This window comes from Hordeum vulgare, chromosome 7H (assembly GCF_904849725.1).
Source record: "Hordeum vulgare subsp. vulgare chromosome 7H, MorexV3_pseudomolecules_assembly, whole genome shotgun sequence".
Lineage (NCBI taxonomy): Eukaryota > Viridiplantae > Streptophyta > Magnoliopsida > Poales > Poaceae > Hordeum > Hordeum vulgare.
In genome coordinates, this window is record NC_058524.1 from 604,066,972 (window position 1) to 604,087,865 (window position 20,894).

General features: G+C 47.9%; 1 protein-coding gene across 1 annotated transcript; it reads right to left on the reverse strand.

Moving 5' to 3' along the window:
- Positions 1 to 12,389: 12,389 nt before the first annotated feature.
- Positions 12,390 to 14,348, reverse strand: LOC123413415 (protein trichome birefringence-like 5). Its single transcript, XM_045106347.1, has 4 exons — positions 14,015 to 14,348; positions 13,440 to 13,855; positions 13,142 to 13,335; positions 12,390 to 13,022 (listed from the first exon to the last, which is right to left on the reverse strand). Exons 1-4 carry the CDS (start codon positions 14,346 to 14,348, stop codon positions 12,515 to 12,517), a joined length of 1,452 nt encoding a protein of 483 aa, XP_044962282.1. The 3' UTR covers positions 12,390 to 12,514.
- Positions 14,349 to 20,894: the final 6,546 nt, after the last annotated feature.

Below are 20,894 nucleotides of genomic sequence, written 5' to 3' on the forward strand. Positions count from 1 at the left end.
TGATCCGCAAGTTGGATTTCATTGTTCTTCGGTTACTCTACTGCCTCTTATTCATAATAAATGTCACAGCTTTGAATTAAGGTATAACTAACCTTAGTTCAAAACTATGACACTTGCTTTGAATCGGATGGAGTATATCTTGTCGACCAACAACAATGGACCGACGACTATTCATCGGCACTACAACGGATGAAAATTCATGTCGTGAATGGTGAGTTTAACCGTTATTCGAGCTTTGGAAAGAAAGAAGCCATCGCAAACAGGTGCGAAGTCGGGAGCGTCGATGATAACACTATTTACAACCGAAAATGTGTTTAATCAATCAGGAGGAAGTGAATGGGAGAATTCGATGATCCTTTTTTGTTCTTGGAAGAAGCTAAATCATCGAAGAAATACTTGCGGAATGAAGGGAGGTAGACAATTCTGTACATAATATATTTGATGAATAAATTGCAACAAATCCAGTGCTGTTGTGCCAAGGAGTATACAACATTTCCTAAACCTCTTCACAATGGTTTATATTAGAAGGACTGGACGCGCTTTGCTGCGTTGTTAGATTAAAAAAAATTATCACTATATTTCAAAATACAATATGTATTATTATCTTTAATGTCAACCATTTTAAATTTGATTAAATTTATAGGTAAATATAAAAAAATCATAATATCAATTTGTTATGGTTATATTCATCATTAAATGAATTTTCATATTTTTATTTAATATTATGGATGTCGATATTTTTGCTCTCAACTTGGTCAGAGTTGAAGAATTTGATTTTCCAAGAAACTAATACCCCTTATATTTTGAAACTAATGGAATATTTTGTTTTCATGTGTGGGGGAGATGACATCGTGTGTTTTATTTTTATTTTTTAATTTGGTAATTTGATGAGTCTTTCGTGGTGTGATTCTATATTATATGCCAACCAACCTTGTATATGTGAGAAATTTCTACGCCGACGGTTGCATGAGCGTGATTGATATGTTTTTATAGGCCAGTTGTTATTGATTGATTTAAAAAACTGTTGGTTCAGTCAAAATCGTAAACCAAACCCATTAGAAATCATAGTGTATTTGTCTAAAGAATTGAACGAGTGAGTTTTCAAAAAGTGTTGACCCAGTCAAAACCGGATGACCCAATTTTAATTGATGTCTTGAAGATCTTAATTGAATGTGAACTCTTTAAAACTAAGGAGTATAGTGTTATAAAGGTATTAATAAAATAATTAAATAAAAATAGCTTTCAGAAATTATTAATCAAGTCAAAATTGAATGTCACGATGTCAATTAGAGACCTTAATTGAATGTGGGCTTTCCAATACTAAAAAGATTAGTGTTATAGTATATTATGACAACGCAAATAAGTACCACATCATAAACTTGCACCAATAAGATCGTGGGTCCATTCTTTATTGGAAGCTTAGAGCATCTGCAGTCGTTCGACCCCCCAACGGCTTGAAATAGCGTCGCTTAGGGGCCAATCGACGCTGAATTCGACGGTGAGGGGGGGGGGGGGGGGCTTGGGTTCCCAGCCGACCCTCCAAGGTCGCCCCCAAGCCGGTGCTTTCGGCCCAATTTTGGCGTAAATTTGGCCCAGGTTCGGCCCACATTCGACTCATTTTCGGCACAATTTCAACAAAATTTTTTTATGACAAAGTTCATTATGGAAATCAATACAAATCAAATAGTTCAACGAAGCAAGCTCATAATTCCAACACAAATATAAACGAATCGAACTAGGTGTTGCCTTTAGCCTCCATAGATGCTCCACCAGCAGTTTTTGATGCACCTATGGGTCTCGGATCTCCTGGCGCGTATTCAAGAAGGCAGCCCATATTGTCGGTACCTGATGATCAAGAACTACATGAAGACCTTGCCGGCGAGGATCATGAGATGCTCTTTGTCGGCGGTGTCGGCCTTGGCTTCCTCCTCCATCAGAGCCGCAAACGCATCCTTATTGTGTTGGTCCATGGCCGAACAGTCAAAATACCGAACACCTGGCGGGCGTGGTGGATGGGCAGTCACCTGTATCGCCGCCTGCTTGGCCCTGGAAAGCATGGCGGCGAGGCGGGCGGCGCCGGGATCGGCATGACGGCATCCTGTGGCGCGCAAGGGCGAATTTGCCGGGGAAAAGGCGTTTCTCGCCGGACAGTGATGTCCCACACGTCGCTTTTCCTTTCGTCGGAGCCCTAAGTACCCCTCAACGTGCTGGGTTCGGTCTGGGATCGTCGTCACAAAAAATGGGCCCAACCAACAGAATTCGGCGTCCGAGAGGCAAGTGGGAGGATTTTTCAACGCCGACGACAAAAAAGATGCCTAGGAGGCCTGTTGGTGGTGTGGCTGGAGATGCTCTTACATGCATGATGGGAAAACCATGCAAAATCAGCTTCTAGGTGAGCCAGGTTCAATCGTTCTACTTCTTGCCCTACTTACTTTCCAGTCAACAATATTGGGAAGACAACAAACACATACTGCTTGCAAGGGAACACATGTGGATATCTTGAGACACCAATCTACTCTTCCTCGACCTGGTACTCATCGTCGTGGTCGTGGTCGTCGTCGTCGTATTCATCGACATCGTCATCTTGAGTACTAGCACTGTTACGGCGGAACTGTTCATCTCGTACCTCCCGTCATCCTCGTTGATGAACGTAACTCCAGACCATACACCGCATGCCTGTGCTTCACCACCAGCCAGCGAAGCAGACGATCCTCCTTGTTTAGATAGTGCAGTTCTTTAGTGAAGGAAGGTGGCACCATCATGGTCATTTGCATAAGTTGACCTTGAGCGCTTCCAGGAGAAGCAAGCAGTGTCATTCAGCTGCATGACAATATCGAGGATCTCCAAGGATATGGAGTAAAAAAAGGTGCTGAAACCGTCAATTTGATAAGCTCGCACTTTTTTTTTAGAAAAGAAGGCGTTGCCCCGGCCTCTGCATCAAGTGATGCATGCAGCCATTTTATTAATAAAGCAAAATGGTCCGAGACAAAACTACAAGGTAGTATGAGAAAAGAGAAAAAGAAGACAAAAGAAATTACACGGTGATCAGACCACCGAAAAGCCGACTACAACCCACAGATAAGCTGGCTAAGGACCAATCCTATTAGCATGTCGCCATCCATATCGGTTGAAGATAACCTGAGCTACCATCTCTCATCGGACACACCCAGTAACCAAAGGCTCCCTGGTTTCCACAGGAGTGAGTAAGGACCACGTGCGGATCAATCCGGTAGCCCTGAAGATAACCTGCAAAAAGTTAATGTGATGTAATCTGTTAAAAACTAGATCATTTCTGCAGTTCCATATCGCCCACAACAAGGCACAAGTTCCAACCCGAATTAGTTTGACAAAAAGTACATTAACCCCGTTTAGCCACGTCCCAAATAACATGCGAATGCTAGTAGGTGGGGTAATGTTAAAAACAATTTGTAGTGAGCGCCATACTAATTTCGCCATAGGACAATCCAGAAAGAGGTGTTTAATCGACTCATTCGTTTGACAGAAGCTACATCTTTTATTTCCTTTCCAGTTTCTTTTAGCCAAGTTATCCTTAGTTAAAACAACTCCCTTATGAACAAACCACATGAAGATTTTTATCTTAAGGGGAACCTTGACCTTCCAAATATGTATGGACTTTGGAATGGACGACGTATTAATAATATGGTCGTACATTGATTTCACTGAAAAAATACCATTGGTGGTCAGCCTCCAACGAATGCTGTCGGGAAAATCAGACAGGGAAATATCCATCAGTCTTCTGACTAGATGTAACCAACTTACCCATCTATTTCCGATCAAGGCTCTGCGAAATTGGATATTAAGAGGAGTATGCCGCAGTATTGCCGCAACGGAAGTCTGTTTTCGTTGTGTAATATGATAAAGTTGCGGATACTGTAAAGCCAAAGGCTGCGGTCCTAACCAAGTATCTTCCCAAAATCTAGTACTTTCACCGTTCCCAACGACGAATCTAGTTCTGTTGAAGAAAGCAGCCTTTGTCCTCATTAGACCCTTCCAAAAAGGGGAATCACCCGGTCGCGCAGTGACTTGGGCTAGGGTTTTGTGCTGTAGATATTTGTTCTTTAGAATTTGACCCCACATCCCTTGTGATTCGACAGACAATCTGAATAACCACTTGCTAAGTAGACATCTGTTCTTGGCCTCGAGATTTTCAATTCCCAAACCCCCCTGATCCTTGGGTCTACAAATAATATCCCATCTAGCAAGTCTATATTTAGTCTTGACCTCATCGCTCTGCCAGAAAAATCGAGATCGATAAAAATCCAACCTTTTCCTCACCCCAACCGGCACTAGGAAAAAGGACAGGAGAAACATTGGCATACTTGTCAACACTGAGTTGACAAGAACTAAACATCCTCCGTAGGATAGAAGCTTGCCCTTCCAGCAACTTAGCTTCTTCTCAAAACGATCCTCGATACATCTCCACTCCTTTATGGTCAACTTTCGGTGATGAATGGGGATACCTAAATATGAAAACGGTAGCATGCCACCCATACATCCAAAAAGTTGGTAATACGTGACCTATTCAGCTTGTGCATCCCCAAAGCAGAAAAGCTCACTTTTGTGAAAGTTAATTTTCAACCCAGATAGTTGTTCAAATAAACATAATATGAGCTTCAAATTTCTGGCCTTATTGAGATCATGTTCCATGAAAAGGATCGTGTCGTCCGCATATTGTAAGATCGAGACACCCCCATCAACTAGATGCGGTACTAGTCCCCCTACTAAATCTTTGTCATTAGCCCTCCTGATCATCAGCGCCAGCATATCCGCTACGATGTTAAATAAAATAGGAGACATAGGATCTCCTTGCCTAAGTCCCTTAAGCGTCTGAAAGAAATGACCCACATCATCATTTACTTTAACACCGACACTTCCTTTTTTTATAAAACAATCCACATGCTTTCGCCAAATATCACCAAACCCTTTCATACGTAGAGTTTGTTGCAGGAAAGACCATTTAACTTTGTCGTATGCCTTTTCGAAATCCACCTTGAATATAACTCCATTTAGTTTCTTGGAATGTAGTTCATGCAGAATCTCATGCAGAACGACAACCCCTTCAAGAATATTCCTACCCGGCATAAACGCTGTCTGCGAAGATTGCACAACCGAATGTGCCATTTAGTTAGCCTATCTGTTCCCACCTTTGTGAAAATTTTAAAGCTGACATTGAGCAGGCATATAGGACGAAATTGTTCAATTCTGGAGGCACCCTCTTTCTTCGGTAATAGCGTAATCGTACCGAAATTAAGATGGAAAAGTTGCAGGTGACCAGAGTACAAATCATTGAACATAGACATAAGATCCGCCTTAATAATATGCCAGCAACGTTTATAAAACTCAGCCGGAAACCCGTCTGGACCAGGAGCTTTACCACATTTCATACCCTCAATTGCCTGTAACACCTCTTTCTCTAGGAATGGTGCGGATAGACTCTCGTTGTCGGCTTGTCCAACTTGAGGAATATCCGCAATCTGATGCTCGTCCATAGACACAAAGCTATGATCTGGAGCACCAAACAACCGTTTATAGTAATTTGTGATGTAAAGTTTAAGGTTCTCATGCCCTACTACGGTACCCTCATCTTGCTCGAGTTGTATGATTCTCTTTTTCCTATGTTTGCCATTTGCAATCAAGTGGAAAAACTTTGTGTTATTGTCCCCCTGGACAAGTGCCCTAACCTTGGCTCTGACAGCCCATTTCATTTCCTCTTCCCTTAGCAGCACACGCACCCTTTGTTCGGCCTCATATTTTGACGACCTTTCATGTTCATCTAACATGACGGTCTCAGCCTTACGATCTAGGGCATCTATAAAGTGAAGCAGTTGGTCTTGCTCCTCTTTATACTGTCCAGACACATTCTTAGCCCAACCTCTCAGGAATTGTCTAAGATGTCGGATTTTGCGTTGCCAGATGTCGACACTTGATGTCCCATCCGTATGTTTACTCCATTCTCTAGCAATAATGTCTAAAAATCCCTCACGAGAGAACCAACTGGCCTCAAATGAGAAGGCATCTTTTTTTCCTTTGTGTGTGGCATTTCCAGAATCTAACAATAGTGGAGTATGGTCAGATATAGCCCTCTGCATGGCACTAACTGTGACTAGAGGGAACTTCTGCTCCCAGTCAACACCAGTCAGTACTCTATCCAGTTTTTCGAAAGTCTCGTTAGGTAAGGAATTTGCCCAAGTAAATTTCCTACCGGAAAGTTCAATCTCCCGCAGATTCAGACTCTCTATGATCGTATTAAACATAAAGGGCCATCTACCATCAAAATTATCATTGCTTTTCTCACCAGGTCGCCTAATGATATTGAAATCACCACCCACCACCAGTGGTAGATTTTCATCGCAAATTCTAACCAGATCAGCCAAGAAAGCAGGTTTGAGCTCCGTTTGAGCGGCACCATAGACCGCAACTAGTGCCCACTGAAACCCATCGTCCTTGTTTCTAATTCTAAATTTTACTGTGAAGTCACCTAATATTACTTCACGCACTTGCAGTGTATTGCAACGAACCCCGAGTAAGATCCCTCCGGACCTTCCTCTTGGAGGGAGACAATGCCATTGAAAATCCACTCCTCCAGAAAGGGAGTTAAGAAAGTGCGATGTAAAGTTATCCCGCCCCGTCTCCATCAACGCGATGAAGTCAAGACTATGCTGTAACGTTGATTCTGCAAGGAACCTAATTTTAGCCAAGTCTCTAAGACCTCTGCTATTCCAAAAAAGTCCTTTCATATTTCATCATAATTTTTTTTTGCAGTCTTGAATCTAGCACTCCTACGAACAGCCGATACTGGATAAACTCTTCGTTTCGAATTGCGCCTTGGTTTATCCGAAGCATACTCCTGGTCCATATAACCATGAATATCTTTAGCCGTATCATTAAGATGGGTAGAAGATACGTGCGAATCATCGAACGCTGCTTGCGTCTGTCTAATTTCCTCTTCAGGTAGTAAGTTTTGACATATTAAATTCACTCCCCCCATATCCGATATCTCCTTATCATTCATAGGTCTAACTGCCGCTAAGTTTCGAATAATATCCAATGCCCTATCAACTTTCAAGTCTAATAAGTCATTAATAGATTTTGAAACTTGTTGAGTAGTCTCACCCAAAGACACCCCCACTGCCTTAGCATTATCTAAAATCTCTTGCTTAGTGAAATGAAGAATAGAATGTTCAGTATTAAAATTCATACCTGTTGAATTCTGAACCTCCTTCATTTTGGCCATACGCATCGCCCGTCCAATCTGCAGGTCATCCGCATCTGGCTGTGATTGTACCCGATGACTGGCGCGTCTATCCGGCCCCATCGGATTGGGAACACCTCCAAAAGCTATGATAAGCTCGCACTTGTTGAGAATGAACTTGAGAAGCGACATCACTTGCAGTGATTGGACTCCTTGGGGTCCGGGATGTGCCTGTATGTTGGCCATTTGAATCGCCAACGAAATTAACACCAGTGGTTGGGACAGACAGAGAACCATGTGCGGCAGTGGAAGTGGGAGAAGCAGAGGTTTCAGCTAAGCTGGAGCTTATGGCAGCAGTGACTGATATGTAAGAAAAGCCCAATTGGTGAGCTCGCCGGAACTGTGGTTGGTGGCCAATGTGTGGCAGCCAGAAGGATCGTAAAAAGGGGTGAGCAGAAGGGCAATGCTACCATCTCATGACTCACATGAATCACTTACTGACTGGCCATTTTCCCCAAGAATACTTATGAACCCCAGAACGTGAAAGATTCAAACACTGTACCCTTCTATTCAGTAGTCAAAGCAAACAGGTCACACGAGCCACTCGAGCAGTGCAAACCTGAGCTCTGATTTAAAACAGTAACTGCGATCAATAGAACGATCTGGGCCCAAACAATTTATGCACTAAAACACTCAATCGATCACATCGAGGCCAATACCCACGAAAATTCTAACAGCCAACGGCCAAACCTACTTGGGCATTTCATCGAGCATGTCAAAGGCACCACCCATCACCAAGACCCAAAAGGCTAAAGGCCTAAACGCTCATACCAGCTTCAGCATTTCTTCATGCACACATCAATCTAGCCGAAAGATTTTGGTGGTAGCTTTCGCCACAGCCGGTTGTAACAAAAAACATCATCGCCATCGTCAGGGTTGCAACATCATCATGAATGACAGCAAAAGTCATCGCAGGTGGTAGCAAATGTAGACATAGGTAGTAGCAGAAACTTTATTCGCCGTCGTCGGAGGCCTTGTCCTCGTCAGAATTGGATGTAGCAAATTTCATCATAGGTTGCAGCTCCTCCGTTGCCTGGTTCCAACATTTCACATCAACGGTTGCAACGTCCCTCGCGGCGCCAGTTGTAGCAGCTCTTGAGCGGGTGATGCCCGAGCTCATCCTTCACAGCGATGATGGTTTGCGGCTAGCCGTTTCCCCTGAGCAACACCGGTAGCGATGGTGGCGCGAGGTGCAGGTGGCCTGGGAGAGGCAACACTAGTGAGGGGGGGCTAAAAGGTGGGCGGAGATGGGGCCGGCGATTGCCATGGCGGATGAACATGAATTGTTCGAGAGGGACTATGAAGAAGACGAAGGCCTTTTTTTAATACCACACCCCCTTTATTAATTAGGTACAATTTTAGCATCAGATACAATGAGAGGAATAACAACTAACGGGGTTGCATCCAACCATACTTGAGGAGGAGTGAATCTAGCTAGTCTAGCTAATTCATGGGCTACTATATTGTTCTCTCTATAACAATGTTCAAAAACAATATGATTCAAATCTAAGGACAAGAAGTAACAATCATCAAAGATCGCGCTGCCACTGAAGATGAATATCCTTCTTTGAGTGCTGAAATCAACTCCATATTATCTGAGTTTACTTCAATTCTGCTACATCTAGAGGCTTAAACAAAACCTAACTGTAAATTGCTTCTGATGTGAAGGCGTCATAACAGATTTCAATTTTTGCATTCGTAGCAGCTATGAACTTGTCACTATGGTCTCTCATGATAACACCTACCGAGCCTTCAAGAGAGTCTTGATCGAAACCCGCATCCACATTTAACTTGACATAATCACGCCTCGGTTTCTTCAAGACACCCACACGAATTTTTGGCTTTGAGCAATTCGCAGCAATGAAATTTGCCGCCAAGGCTCGTACAACAAGGTTGATTTGTGCTGCCGTTTGTGGAACACCTCCATGTGTAGTTTTCCTCCTTTCCCACCACAAGAACCAACAACATATAGACATAGTTTCTCTCAGCTTCGGCAATCCTAGCACATGGATATGATTGTCTGGTAAGCTTAGAAGGAATTCAGCCACTGCCTCACCACACAAGTTCATCTGTAATCCAGACTTTATCACATCGAGCACTCCAAGGAGTTTCCATATACCTGAACCGCAACAGGACATTCAAATAGGAGATGGCGGATATTCTCCGACCCTTGGTTGCAAACTAGGCAATGTGACTTGATCTTGATGTGTCTGTCAGCTAGTATTGATTTGGGTTATTGCCACTCCCGAGCTTTTATCTCTAGTACCAACATTTTCTTCCAACTGGCCAGTCGCTTCCTCCCCTTGCTTGTGCCTCTTATTTTGTTTGCGTGGGGAGACATAAACTAGAGGCAGCAAAGGTACATGCGACATGACATCAGCCATCACCAAAGCTAGTGGATTCGTCCCACCATCCCCCGCTCCATCAATGTTCGGACTTTGCCTCGCAGACCTAGAGCTTGATGCATTTTCAACAGAGGGGCGCTTATTTTGCGACTGCGAGCTATCTTTCACCACCACCATGATGTTGCTCTCCGGGTTTGCAGGAATATCATCATCCTCCCCCTTTCAGTTTCCATTCTCCCCCAGCATTCACCGGGTTCTGATTCTCTGCATTGAAGTGCCGACTTTGGTTAGGGTTATACGCGCCTCTCTCCCTTCCTCTTCCTACTGCACCTCCTCCAAAAGCTCGTCCTCTCTCGGGTCCAGCCACACCATGACCAGCATGACCAGCTCTGAAAGCATTAGCTAACACAAATACCCCCATCCAAAGGATGAGTCGTCATGTTCTTCATCCTCGCATTCTTCATACCAGTGGCCAAATTCCCCACAACTAAAACAGAAGGTGGGCAACTTTTCATACTTTACTTGATAACGAACTCGCTCATCTCCCTTCTTCCCTGTCACAAACCGCTTTTATCTTCGCATTGATGTCAATATTGACTTTGACACAGACAAATTCTCCGAAGAACCCACCCGGTAGCCTTAGCTGAATCTCCTCTACCTCACCCATGCGTGAAGCCATCCGTCGATGTGCTTGTTTTATCAAGGAATTGTTTGGGAGGCGATGGATCTGCGCCCAAACTGCAATTTTGTCCAACTGGATGGATTCGGGGTTTGTAAAACCGCCATGCTCCTTCATTATCACTGCTTGGCCCCTAAAGAGCCATGGACCTTCAAACATCGCCTTGTTCCAATTTGCTAAATAACTGAATTGCGTAGTGAAGAGATTCTCATTGACCTTCCTCCAAACTACAAGTCTTGTTGGGTTCCATGCTGGTCGCATGTCCCCACAGAGTGCACTCGGACTGAAGGTTTTTGGGGTATGAACCCTAGCAATGGCTAGCCACTTGGCCGCCGTCATCAGGTTAGGGAGTTCCTCTTCCCAAAGGAAGTCATCATCTTCTTCTTCCTACAGGTTCAAGCGAGCCACCAGATCTTCCGCACTCTCCCTTGGCCCCCTCCTCTGTGATCCAGGGTCTTCGGCCGCCATCATCTTCGATCGGGATGCTACGATCAAACCCTAAAACTTCTCCCCTCGCAAAGCCCCCGACCCCCCTCGCAACAATGGCATGGTAGGATCACGAGGATCCCCCTTGATCAGCCCGAGTATGAGGGAGGAGAACCAGGGAGATCCGCATGGATACGAGGTAAATTCCGGCGTGGGCGCCGGAAGCGAGTGAAACCCTTATTTTTTTCGCTAAGGGAGGGGTCAGATCTAATCATCCGCCCAGCTGATGATGAAAATTCAACATGTGTAAAAGCAAAGGGGGGAGAAGCGCAAATGCCTAAAGCCCCAGAAAGATTTTGCCTTTGGTTTCTTCCCTTCCCAATAACCTCCTGAAGAAGATGAAGGCCTGGTAGAGGAGGATGAAAGGAAGAAGAGGAAAATAAGGCCTAATCGGTATGTCTGGATTAGAAGTGGTTCAATTAAGATGTTGGATCACGCCGAAGGGAAACATTTCTCAACTCATTCACATATGCAAGTAGCCCAAAATCCATGCAACCTACTCCCTCCGTTTTAATAAGACTTATATTTAAAAACAAAGTGAGTACCAAACACCTGTCAAGGTGTGGCACCGATGAGGTATTCGCGGTGTTTCTTTTTACCTTTTTCACGAATTACCAGTAGTGATGGCCATGGTACGCGTTAGTGTAGTCAGTTTTGTGTGCCATAAGCATATAGTGTTGGTAATAACCGAGCACATGAGTTGGCAGACGTTGGGTACTAAGGAAGTTTTTGGACAGCACAAGTTGTTGATGACGAACCCACCAACTCTATATGCTGTTTGGTGGCCGGTGATTTCGATGCCATGTCTTAATAAAGTATGTTTATATGTTGTTAGAATATTGTTTCATTTAGATCACCTACTAAAAGCAAAGGAACAGACAGTAATATTTTAGAAAATAAAAGGCAAGTAAAAAACACAATGCAACTTCCTACTCATTTTTCTTATCACTCATTGGCAGGGAGCATCCCCCGTAAATTATGTTTATTTGTAGTCTATATAACTATGCGGCCTATTACACAATAAGTTCATGTGAACCTGAACCATTGAGAAAATAAAAGAGAGACATGCACAAAATAGAAACTGAGGACATAACAACAGGTGTACACATAAGAGCATCTTCGATAAAAATGTCCATGTCTATATTTGGATGTCACAATGGTTTAAAATAATTCTTTCATATACACATCTAATTTTGCATCGTCTATATACATGAATCATGACAGATGGACTGACGCTATGGAAAGGGAGAAATCATGAAAGTGCAACTGGGTTTAGATGATGCCTCCACATTGTCCAGCGATGGACATTGTCGAGGTCGACTTAGAGGATGTGCGTGTTTGAACAATCATATGGACAAGCTATTGAACTCTGTTTTGAGCTCACGTCATTAAAAATTAATATAGGTGTTCATATAGACAAGCTACTGGAGATGCTTTAACAAAACACTACGAGCGCGCCGACGAATATGATGCTACCAGAGTAGACAATCCAATTTTCACTCAATTTCATTTGATGCTAGAACTTTTTTCCGGACATCTCGAGGTCGACAAAGTACAAACGCACCAAATAATCCAGGGTCTTCCACTTAATTTGTGATATTAGCTCGAGAAGATCATTTTCTTTAGACAATTTACAACCTATCTTCAGTTACTGTGGGAAGAAATCCCAACAGTTTCGGGTAAAAATAAAATAATAATCCTGCTCTATCTTATGTTGTCTCATGTGTGAGTCTATGTATATGATTTGTTCCATGAGCTGGGGTTGGGCTCCAAGACGAGGGAGGCGTAGATGAGCTCGTTCCAGGCGTCCGGCACGCCGGGGAGGCACCAGTGGCTGCAGTCCTGCTTCCTCTTTGACACCTTCCTCCTCTTGTCCGGCGCCATGCCGTAGAGCGACGGGTGGCCGTCCTTGCGGAAGCTGGTGAGCCTGGTGACGTTGAGCAGCCGCACCGGGAACCGCATCCGCGCCACTACCTCGTCCACGATCCGCATCTTCTCCGGGTAGCTGTCCACCACCGCCCCCCTGAACGCCGGCTCCGTCTCGCCGCTGCACGAGCCGCCCGAGTCCCACTCCCCGCCCCTGAAATGCGCCGTGGAGTACCCCCGGTAGAAGACGACGCTCTTGTCGGGGTCCATGTTCTTGTCCACCCACCGCGCCCATGTCTGGAGGGCTCGCCGGTAGGCTTCCGTCGAGTCGAACTGCGGGTACAGCGTGTCGCCTTCCTTGTAGTAGTTCGTGCTGCAGTGCACACACACACGCATTGTTCATCTGTTTTATCGATCGATCGATCGATGATTTGAACCTGCTGCAGAGGAGCAAATCAATGGACGGATCGGAGCGGTGGCAATGGCACGTACCCCCTGGCCGTCTTGCCGTGCGTCCACCAGTGGCCGGTGTTGAAGACGAGGACGTCGGCCTTCTTCCACCGGCCGGCCGTCTTGTCGATGCGGTCGATCTGGAGGGTCGGGTTGGAGCTCCCCTGCCGGTTCACCCGCACCCCTTCCCGGACCAGGAAATGCGACCGCACGAACTCCACCGTGCAGTCAAAATCCTACGTACAACAAGAATCACCCATCGTCCAACCTTCCATCAATGGAGCTTGCTTGGTTGATCGATCGCGCGCGCGGGCCATGCATGGGACGGAGGTTACCATACCGGGAACCTGAAGACGAAGTAGCCGCGGCCCTTGGAGATCCGGTACCCGTGGGTCTCGAACATCCTCGACTTGTCGGGGAGCGCGGCGCGGAGGATGCAGAGCATGGACTCGAACTGGTTCCGATTCATGGAGTCGCCCACCAGCATCAGCCGCCGCCCGCGCAGCCTCCACAGGAGGTCCGTCGCGTTGAACCTGGGCAGCAGGCACCGGCGCGGCGCCCAGCGCCACCGCGTGTACCCGGCGTCCTGCCGCCCGTTGGACGCGCACGCGTACGCCTCGTCCACGTACGGGCACGCTCCCGGCGCGTACAGCGGCCGCGTCGGCTCCTCGTCGTCGTCCCTGACCCACGTCCCGTCGTAGATGTCGCACCGTTCTTCAGATGTATCCCCGCCGGCTGCCTTGGGCGGCGGCGGCGTGGGCCGTGGGATAGGTGACGTCGTCTGTTTCAGCGGCGGCGGTGGCGTGGGCCGTGGGAGAGGTGACGTCGCCTGTTTCAGCGGCGGCGGCGGCGTGGGCCGTGGGAGAGGTGACGTCGTCTGTTTCAGCGGCGGCGGTGGCGTGGGCGGTGGGAGAGGTGACGCCGTCTGTTTCAGCGGCGGCGGTGGCGTGGACGGTAGGAGAGGTGACGCCGTCGGCGGGGGCGGTGGTGGTGGTGAAGAAGGTGACGAGGTAGCCTGTGGCGGAGGTGGTGGCGTTCTCGCCGTCCGTGGAGGTGGTGGTGGTGACGGGTGTGAGACGCGAATGGAGGGGAGCCAGGAGAGGCGGTGGGAGGAGAGAGCGTGCGGGGAGGTGGCGGAGGGGCGGAGCAGGAGGAGGAGGGGGAGGGTGAGCGGGAGGAGGAACGGGACGGAGACGAAGGCGGCGAGCGGGAGCAGGAGGCGCCACGGGAGCGGCGGCGCGGGCGGCATCGGCTTGCGGACGGAGGCGGAGCCAGATCACTGGAGTTGAGAGACTGAGTCGGCGCGATGCGAGAGCTCCGGGTTCCAGCGAGCCGTCCAAGGTGGCGGGCCGTGGATCCTTGGGACGTCAGTTGCTCCGGTCAGATCGAGCAACCAGAGGTACGTACGTACACGGCTCGCAAGGAAAGAAGACGGGCCGGGTGGAAGGCCTGCTTGTGCTGCCAGCAGACCGGACGCTGCACTTCCCACCACCAAAAAAGTTGGCCACTGTACTATCATAGAGAATCTCCAGCAGGCACGCTTCGCGCCGCGTCCAAAAAATGCGTTTATAGCGTGCGCTTCGGCTGGTTTAGCGCGGGGATAGGCGCTGGCTCTAACAGCCGCGCTATAATACAGCGCGCGCATCGCTCCAGCAGTGCCTAAAAAGCCAGCGCACGCAGCACGCACAAACGACATATACATCACATATACGCAGGACTTCGGAGGCGCGCGAGGGCCGGCCGGACTGGGAGGGGGTGGGGCGGAAGCGCGGCGGCGCGGGGAGGCCGGGGAAGCGCCTGAACGGTCGCCGGGGGGCGCGGGCGGCGCCCGCAGCGGAGACAGGCCGGGGAAGCGCCTGAGTGGTCGCCGGCGGGCGCGGGCGGCGACGTTGGCCCGGGGATAGGCTGGGGAAGCGCTGAACGGTCGCGGGGGCGCGAGCGGCGGCGGCGGCGCGGTCGGATGAGGGAGGAGCAGGAGCGCGGGAGAGAGGAGGAGCGCGGGAGAGAGGAGGAGCAACCGCGGGAGAGAGCAGGAGCGAGCGCGGGAGAGTCGTGCGCGCGGGAGCCGGCGCAGCAAATAAGGGGCGCGGGATTGCGTTTCGGCCAACGCGCTGAAATGGAAATGGCGCGCGCGTCGTTTTTGCGCGCCCGCTGGAGCTGCCCGCCGCGTTGCGCGCGCTCTAAAACTGCCTTTTTTGCGGCGCGGCGCTTGTATAGCGCGCCTGTTGGAGATGCTCTTAGACGGTGTTTGTTTCCTGGGACTTATTGGTTTAGGGACTTAAAAAGTCTCTATAAATCCCACCTAAACCAAACACAAGGGACTTGTTGGAACTTATTGTGATGATTTGGGACTTATCAAATAAGACTCTCAGGGAGGAGCTTATCGGGACTTATCCCGGGCCGGACCTACCCCGCATCGCTCCAGGCTCGTTCCCCGCACGCCGCCGCGCCTCTCGGTCCAATCGGCGCTGCCGCCCCGCCTCTCGCCCCGTCGCCGCCCCGCCTCTCACTCCGGTCGCCGCCCCGTCGCCGCCCTGCCTCTCGCTCCGGTCGCCGCCCCGTCGCCGTCCCCCCTCGGTTTGTTCTGCCTCGGTTCGCCGCCCCGTCGCCGCCCCGTCGCCGTCCCGCCTCGGTTTGTTCTGCCTCGGTTCGCCGCCCCGTCGCCGCCCCGCCTCGGTTCGTTCTGCCTCGGTTCGTTGCAGCGGTGCCTCCAATCGCCGGACAGACCCTCTTCCGAGCCTCGTTGCAGCGGTGCTTATCCTGTGTGCCGTATGCGTTGGCCGATGACGATCCATGTGAACAAGTGTATTATTAGGTGCAACATGGACTTATAAGTCCCTGTAAACAAACAGGTAGGGACTTAAGACTTATAAGTTCCTGTAAACAAAGAGATAGAGACTTATGACTTATAAGTTGGGACTTAAAAAAAATTTAGGACTTATGAAACAACCAGGGTCTTAGAAAAAAGAAGGACCATTGCAAAGGTAAAAATGGGAGCCCTATTCTTGATGTCCGTTTCATCTCGTTGGGAGATCAGTTTGCTGTTGTCTGTACAATGCCGGTCACAATCTGAATCTTGTTGATAATATTAAGGGAAACGTTGGGTAGCCGGCGCGTCGACCGAACCTTTCGGCCGGTCACACGCGGTCCGTGCGTGTAGCTGGGCAGGCACGTAGCCTGTAGTTGGCTAGGCCGGTGTTCAAATTTATTATAATCGACGTTCAAATTTGCTACAATTATCTATGAAAAAAGCCGTATCCATGTTTGGTTGCAATCCGAGTTCGTCGATTTTTTTTTGCTACAATCGGCGTTTGATCGTTGCTACAATCCGTGTTGATTTTCGCTACAACCGGTATTAATTTTTCCTACAACCATTCACTAAAACGGCTTTATACACGTTCGTCAGAGTTGCAACCCAAGTTCACCAGATTGTTTTGCTATAACCCACATTTTGTTTTGCTACCACGCATCATCAGCGTCATTTTTTTTTGCTAGGACCACGTTGATAATTTTTGTTACAACCATGTTTTTGCTACATTCGTGGTCGAAATTTGCTACATCGCTGCTTGTTTTTTCTACCATCAATGATTTTTGCTGCATGGACAGATCTGACGATCAAACAATATTCGATCTGACTGATATGGCAGATCTGCCGGCTCGCGTTCGACTGGTCGAAAGTTTCGACCGACACGCCGATGCAGATCAGTCCCTTAATATTAAAAGGAGAACCGTTGTCGTTTCTTCGGAGTCAGACATATGACCCAATTATGACTACCCAAGAATTGTTTTTTCTGCAATTTAAAGTACAGCGAGTGATTGATGATTTGATCAATGGCTAGGATATATTATCTACTCTCATCTCTTCTAAAAAAAGGAGGATAAGAGGGAAACATGCTAAAACAGCTCGTTGTTAAGATGTCCTATGTTAATGGGACCTCCTAACTGTTTATTTCTATTGGCAAATTGTCCGGATGAAATTTCGACTAGTAGAATCGCCCACGTAAAATAAGCGTGATTTTAGCCGCACGATGTCCTTTTCTTCCCCAACCGCTTCGTTAAAAAGAAAGCAAAAGCAAACCATAACCCCTGTGCTGACGGGAGGATATGTCCGCCGTGACTTCATAGCGTCTGTTCAAAGAGCACCCGGTTCCTCTAGGACGGGATCGTCCATCTCCCGATGCGCGGATCCATTGATCGGACTCGTGGACTTCGAGTCCCATCAGAGAGGATAGGCCTATCTCGCGGAGGAAATGACAGAGGCAGAGGCGGCTAATGCGGCGGTGTGGGCGGTCGTAGAGGAGGAAGCCATCCGCGCCTGTATTTTGAAAAAACGGTAATGACGGAATACGCACGTCCTCGCCCGTGAGCAGAATCAGGTGTTCCATGGAATGGCCGGACTGCCGCCAAAGGAGGAGAAGGAGGTCGGGGTGGTGCCATGGACAGCTCCGGCGATGAGCAAATCCGACTCGATTCGTGCTGCATATTCGATTGGTACTTCCGTGACAAGGCAAGGACGTCGGAAAGGACAAGGGCAGCTGTAGATGATCTCCACCATAGCCAGACATGCCAAATTTTGGCATTCCGATGGCATGTTTAGTAGTGATGGAGTAGCCGGACGACGTGTGTGCATCGACGTGTGTGTCCGAATAAAAACTGCATTATTTGAGACGTGGCCGGTCAGTGTCTACGGACGTGCCCGGGCGCGTCCGCTATATCTGGCCATGGCCGGGCCGGGCCCTAAAAAGCCCATGACAGAAAAATGAGGCCCAGGCCCAGCCTAGGCCCTGCCATCAGGCATACCTTGAAGCCCAAACCCAGCCCATCTATTGAAAAGCCCGTCGGGCTTGGGGCCGTGGGCCGGGCCTCTTTCTTAAAATCCTAATATGTCAATCCCAAACCGGTCCGGCCTTGCTGGTGGGCTCAAAACTCAGGCCCAAGCCCGACTCATGGCCAAGCCCATAGTCCTAGGCCCTGGATTTTGGGTCCGGTCCGGAGATGCAAAGGTATAGCGTCCGCGGACGTTTGAGGGTCTGGATTTGAGGGGTCAGGCCGTAGATGCTCTTAGTAAACCGATTGTCCCGCCCTGCTTGATTCGTCGCCGATGGTCGCCACATCAACCCAAAAAACGCCGATCGTCGGGCGGCTGCATCATTGTTGTCGGTTTAAAAAATTGTCCTAACAATATTTTTGCTGGTAAAACTTATATTATTCGATCATCAACCGTACAATCTACCTTACATAACTGAATAACTTCTCGGAGGCCAGAGCCCAGCCAGACTACAGTTCTACCTTCCGATCTAGCAAACTTTGATAAAAAAATCTGGAACTAAATTTTGTTCACGGTTGATATTTGTAATATGTGCCATATGAAGAGACTTCAGATACTTGATTTTCATATTTTGGCTGGCTTTATATCTTGTGTGCTATATGTTGAGATAATTCGCTTAACTTCAATGCCGTCACTAATTTGCAGATTGAGTGGTACATGACCGACCTTCTCCAAAGAAGCATGTATGAGGTAAATAAGAGCACTGATCGTTGAACTTGAAAGAGCAACCATTTTTGATGCATAATGAACAAAATTAAGCCATGACAGAACCCCATTGCATTTAGTAAATTTTGGCATAACCCCGCCACCGAAAATTGAAGTTCTAAAGAATAAGGATTGAGAGAAGTATTTGTAAGTCATGACTAGGAGGTGCTTGTGGGTGTTAATGAAATACTTGAGTACTTTGTTTTCTTCTTCCAAAACTCCTTAGTTTTATAAACACTTCAAAGAAAAGCCATTCTATTGAGAGAAACACTTTTTGCTAGCCTAAAACTTGGTCAACAACGAAAATTTTGGTTTGAGAAATTATAATTAGTGATAGGAGACTATACATGGTTAGGCAACGAGCTTATGTGCAACTATTCATATGCAAATGCTCTCCTAACTGAAATTGCAGGGTAAGTGAAGATGGATATATCATATCTTTCTGAGTCGGTAAAACTTCTTTCTACTCATGTCAAGCTCCCTTTCATTCTCTCGATCTCTTAGTTGCTCGAGGACGGGCAAGTTTTAAGCTTAGGGAAGTTGATTGCTCGAGAATTTGTGATTATTTTTTAGTAATTCTTATTTGGTTTTCACCGGTTCATGCCACTTCTCAGTTATTTATAATGCTATTCCTTCGAAAAGAGAAGACATTTTGTTTTTCTATTGTTGGACAGGAAATATCAATTATAGAAGGAAACCAAAGAGCCAATCATGTAACATGGATCAACTTCCATGTGGAAGCCAAGCCGCCATGCGCATGAAAGCAAAAAAGGCCCTTCATGCGAGTGCACCCGCTCACATAAGCGCTCGTACACAGACAAGCAGACTATAGAGACACGATTTGTGCAGCGCAAGTTCTACTGCTTTTTGGTTTCTTCGATCCTTTTATTCAGTGATTCAACGTGTTGCCGAACAACTCGCAACAACCCCGTCGTGCCTGCGCCATCCCACGGGCGAAGTCGTGCAGCTGGCTTGCTCCCTATTCGCACGGAGCACAAAGCGGTTGTGCCCTCATGCACTAAGAGAAAACTAACTGAAGAAAAAACGAAAGTCGGAAAGTTTCTGAAACTACTAAACTTATGATGCAAAAACTAACACCTACCTTATTTTTACGCATCTGACATATCCAACAGTCTCCCCCTAATTCAGGTGCACCCCCTGACGTCGAGGATGCCGATCTTCTTCTTGTACAACTCTTGGAAACGGGTTCCTCCGATTGACCTTGGTCAAGATATCGGCCTTCTGTTTGCTGGAGCAGATGAACTTGACCACCAAAGTCCCCTTCCTGATGTGATCATGTACGAAGTGATACTTGAGGTCGATGTGTTTACTCCTGTCGTGCACAACAAGATTCTTCCCAAGCGAAATAGCAGATTTGTTGTCGATGAAAATTTTGAATGCACCTATACCTTTTCCCAACAGTTCTCCAAGCATGCGCGCCAGCCATATCCCCTGGCAGGCCGCGGTCGATCGGATGATGTACTCTCCCTCACATGAGAAGAGAGCCACCATCCTTTGCTTTTGTGATTGCCAGATAATTGGAATCCCACCAAGGAAGAAGATTGCTCCTGATGTGCTCTTCCCGTCCAAATCGCCGGCCATGTCGGAGTCGCTGAAGCCTACAAGCTCCAGACGGTCACCGTGGAGATAGGTGCAGCCGATGGTGAGCGTCCCGGAGATGTACCGGAGGATGTGCTTGACAGCGGCGAAGTGCTCCGATGTTGGTGCCTCCATGAACAGGATCATGAGCCCAACAGCGTAGGTGATGTCAGGACATGTGTGAACCAGATATCGAAGGCTGCCGATGATGCTCCTGTAAAGCATGGCATCGACTGGAGGGACGGAGCTCGCCTTGCTCAGCTTGTAGTTTGGCTCGAGCGGCAAGTGCGTTGGGTTGCACTGCTTCATGCCATTCCAACAGCTTCTCGGCGTAGGATGCTTGATTTATGGTGATGCCGAGCGTGCTCTAGTGCACCTCGAGGCCGAGGTAGTACCTCAACAGCCCCAGGTTACTCATGTCAAAGAGACGCTTCATCTCCTCCTTGAATCAGTGCATCTCCTGTGTGTTGTCTCCCGTGATGACGAGGTCATCTACATAGACGGCGACAAGTAGCTGGGATGCTCCGATGCCGCGAGTATACACGGCGTGCTCCGTTTTGCTGTGTGTGACCCCAGCGGCACAAGAGTGTTGTCCAGATTGGGGTTCCACCCGCGAGGCGCTTGCCCGAGGCCGTAGAGCGCCTTTCGTAGCTTGTACACCTT

Excerpts from the sequence above, each read along its gene's own strand:
- LOC123413415 (XM_045106347.1), bottom strand. The coding sequence starts at position 14,348 with ATGCCGCCCGCGCCGCCGCTCCCGTGGCGCCTCCTGCTCCCGCTCGCC. Across the intron at positions 13,336-13,439 it reads ACTTCGTCTTCAGGTTCCCG|GATTTTGACTGCACGGTGGA; the intron begins GTATGGTAACCT and ends TGTTGTACGTAG. Across the intron at positions 13,023-13,141 it reads CACGGCAAGACGGCCAGGGG|CACGAACTACTACAAGGAAG; the intron begins GTACGTGCCATT and ends TGTGCACTGCAG.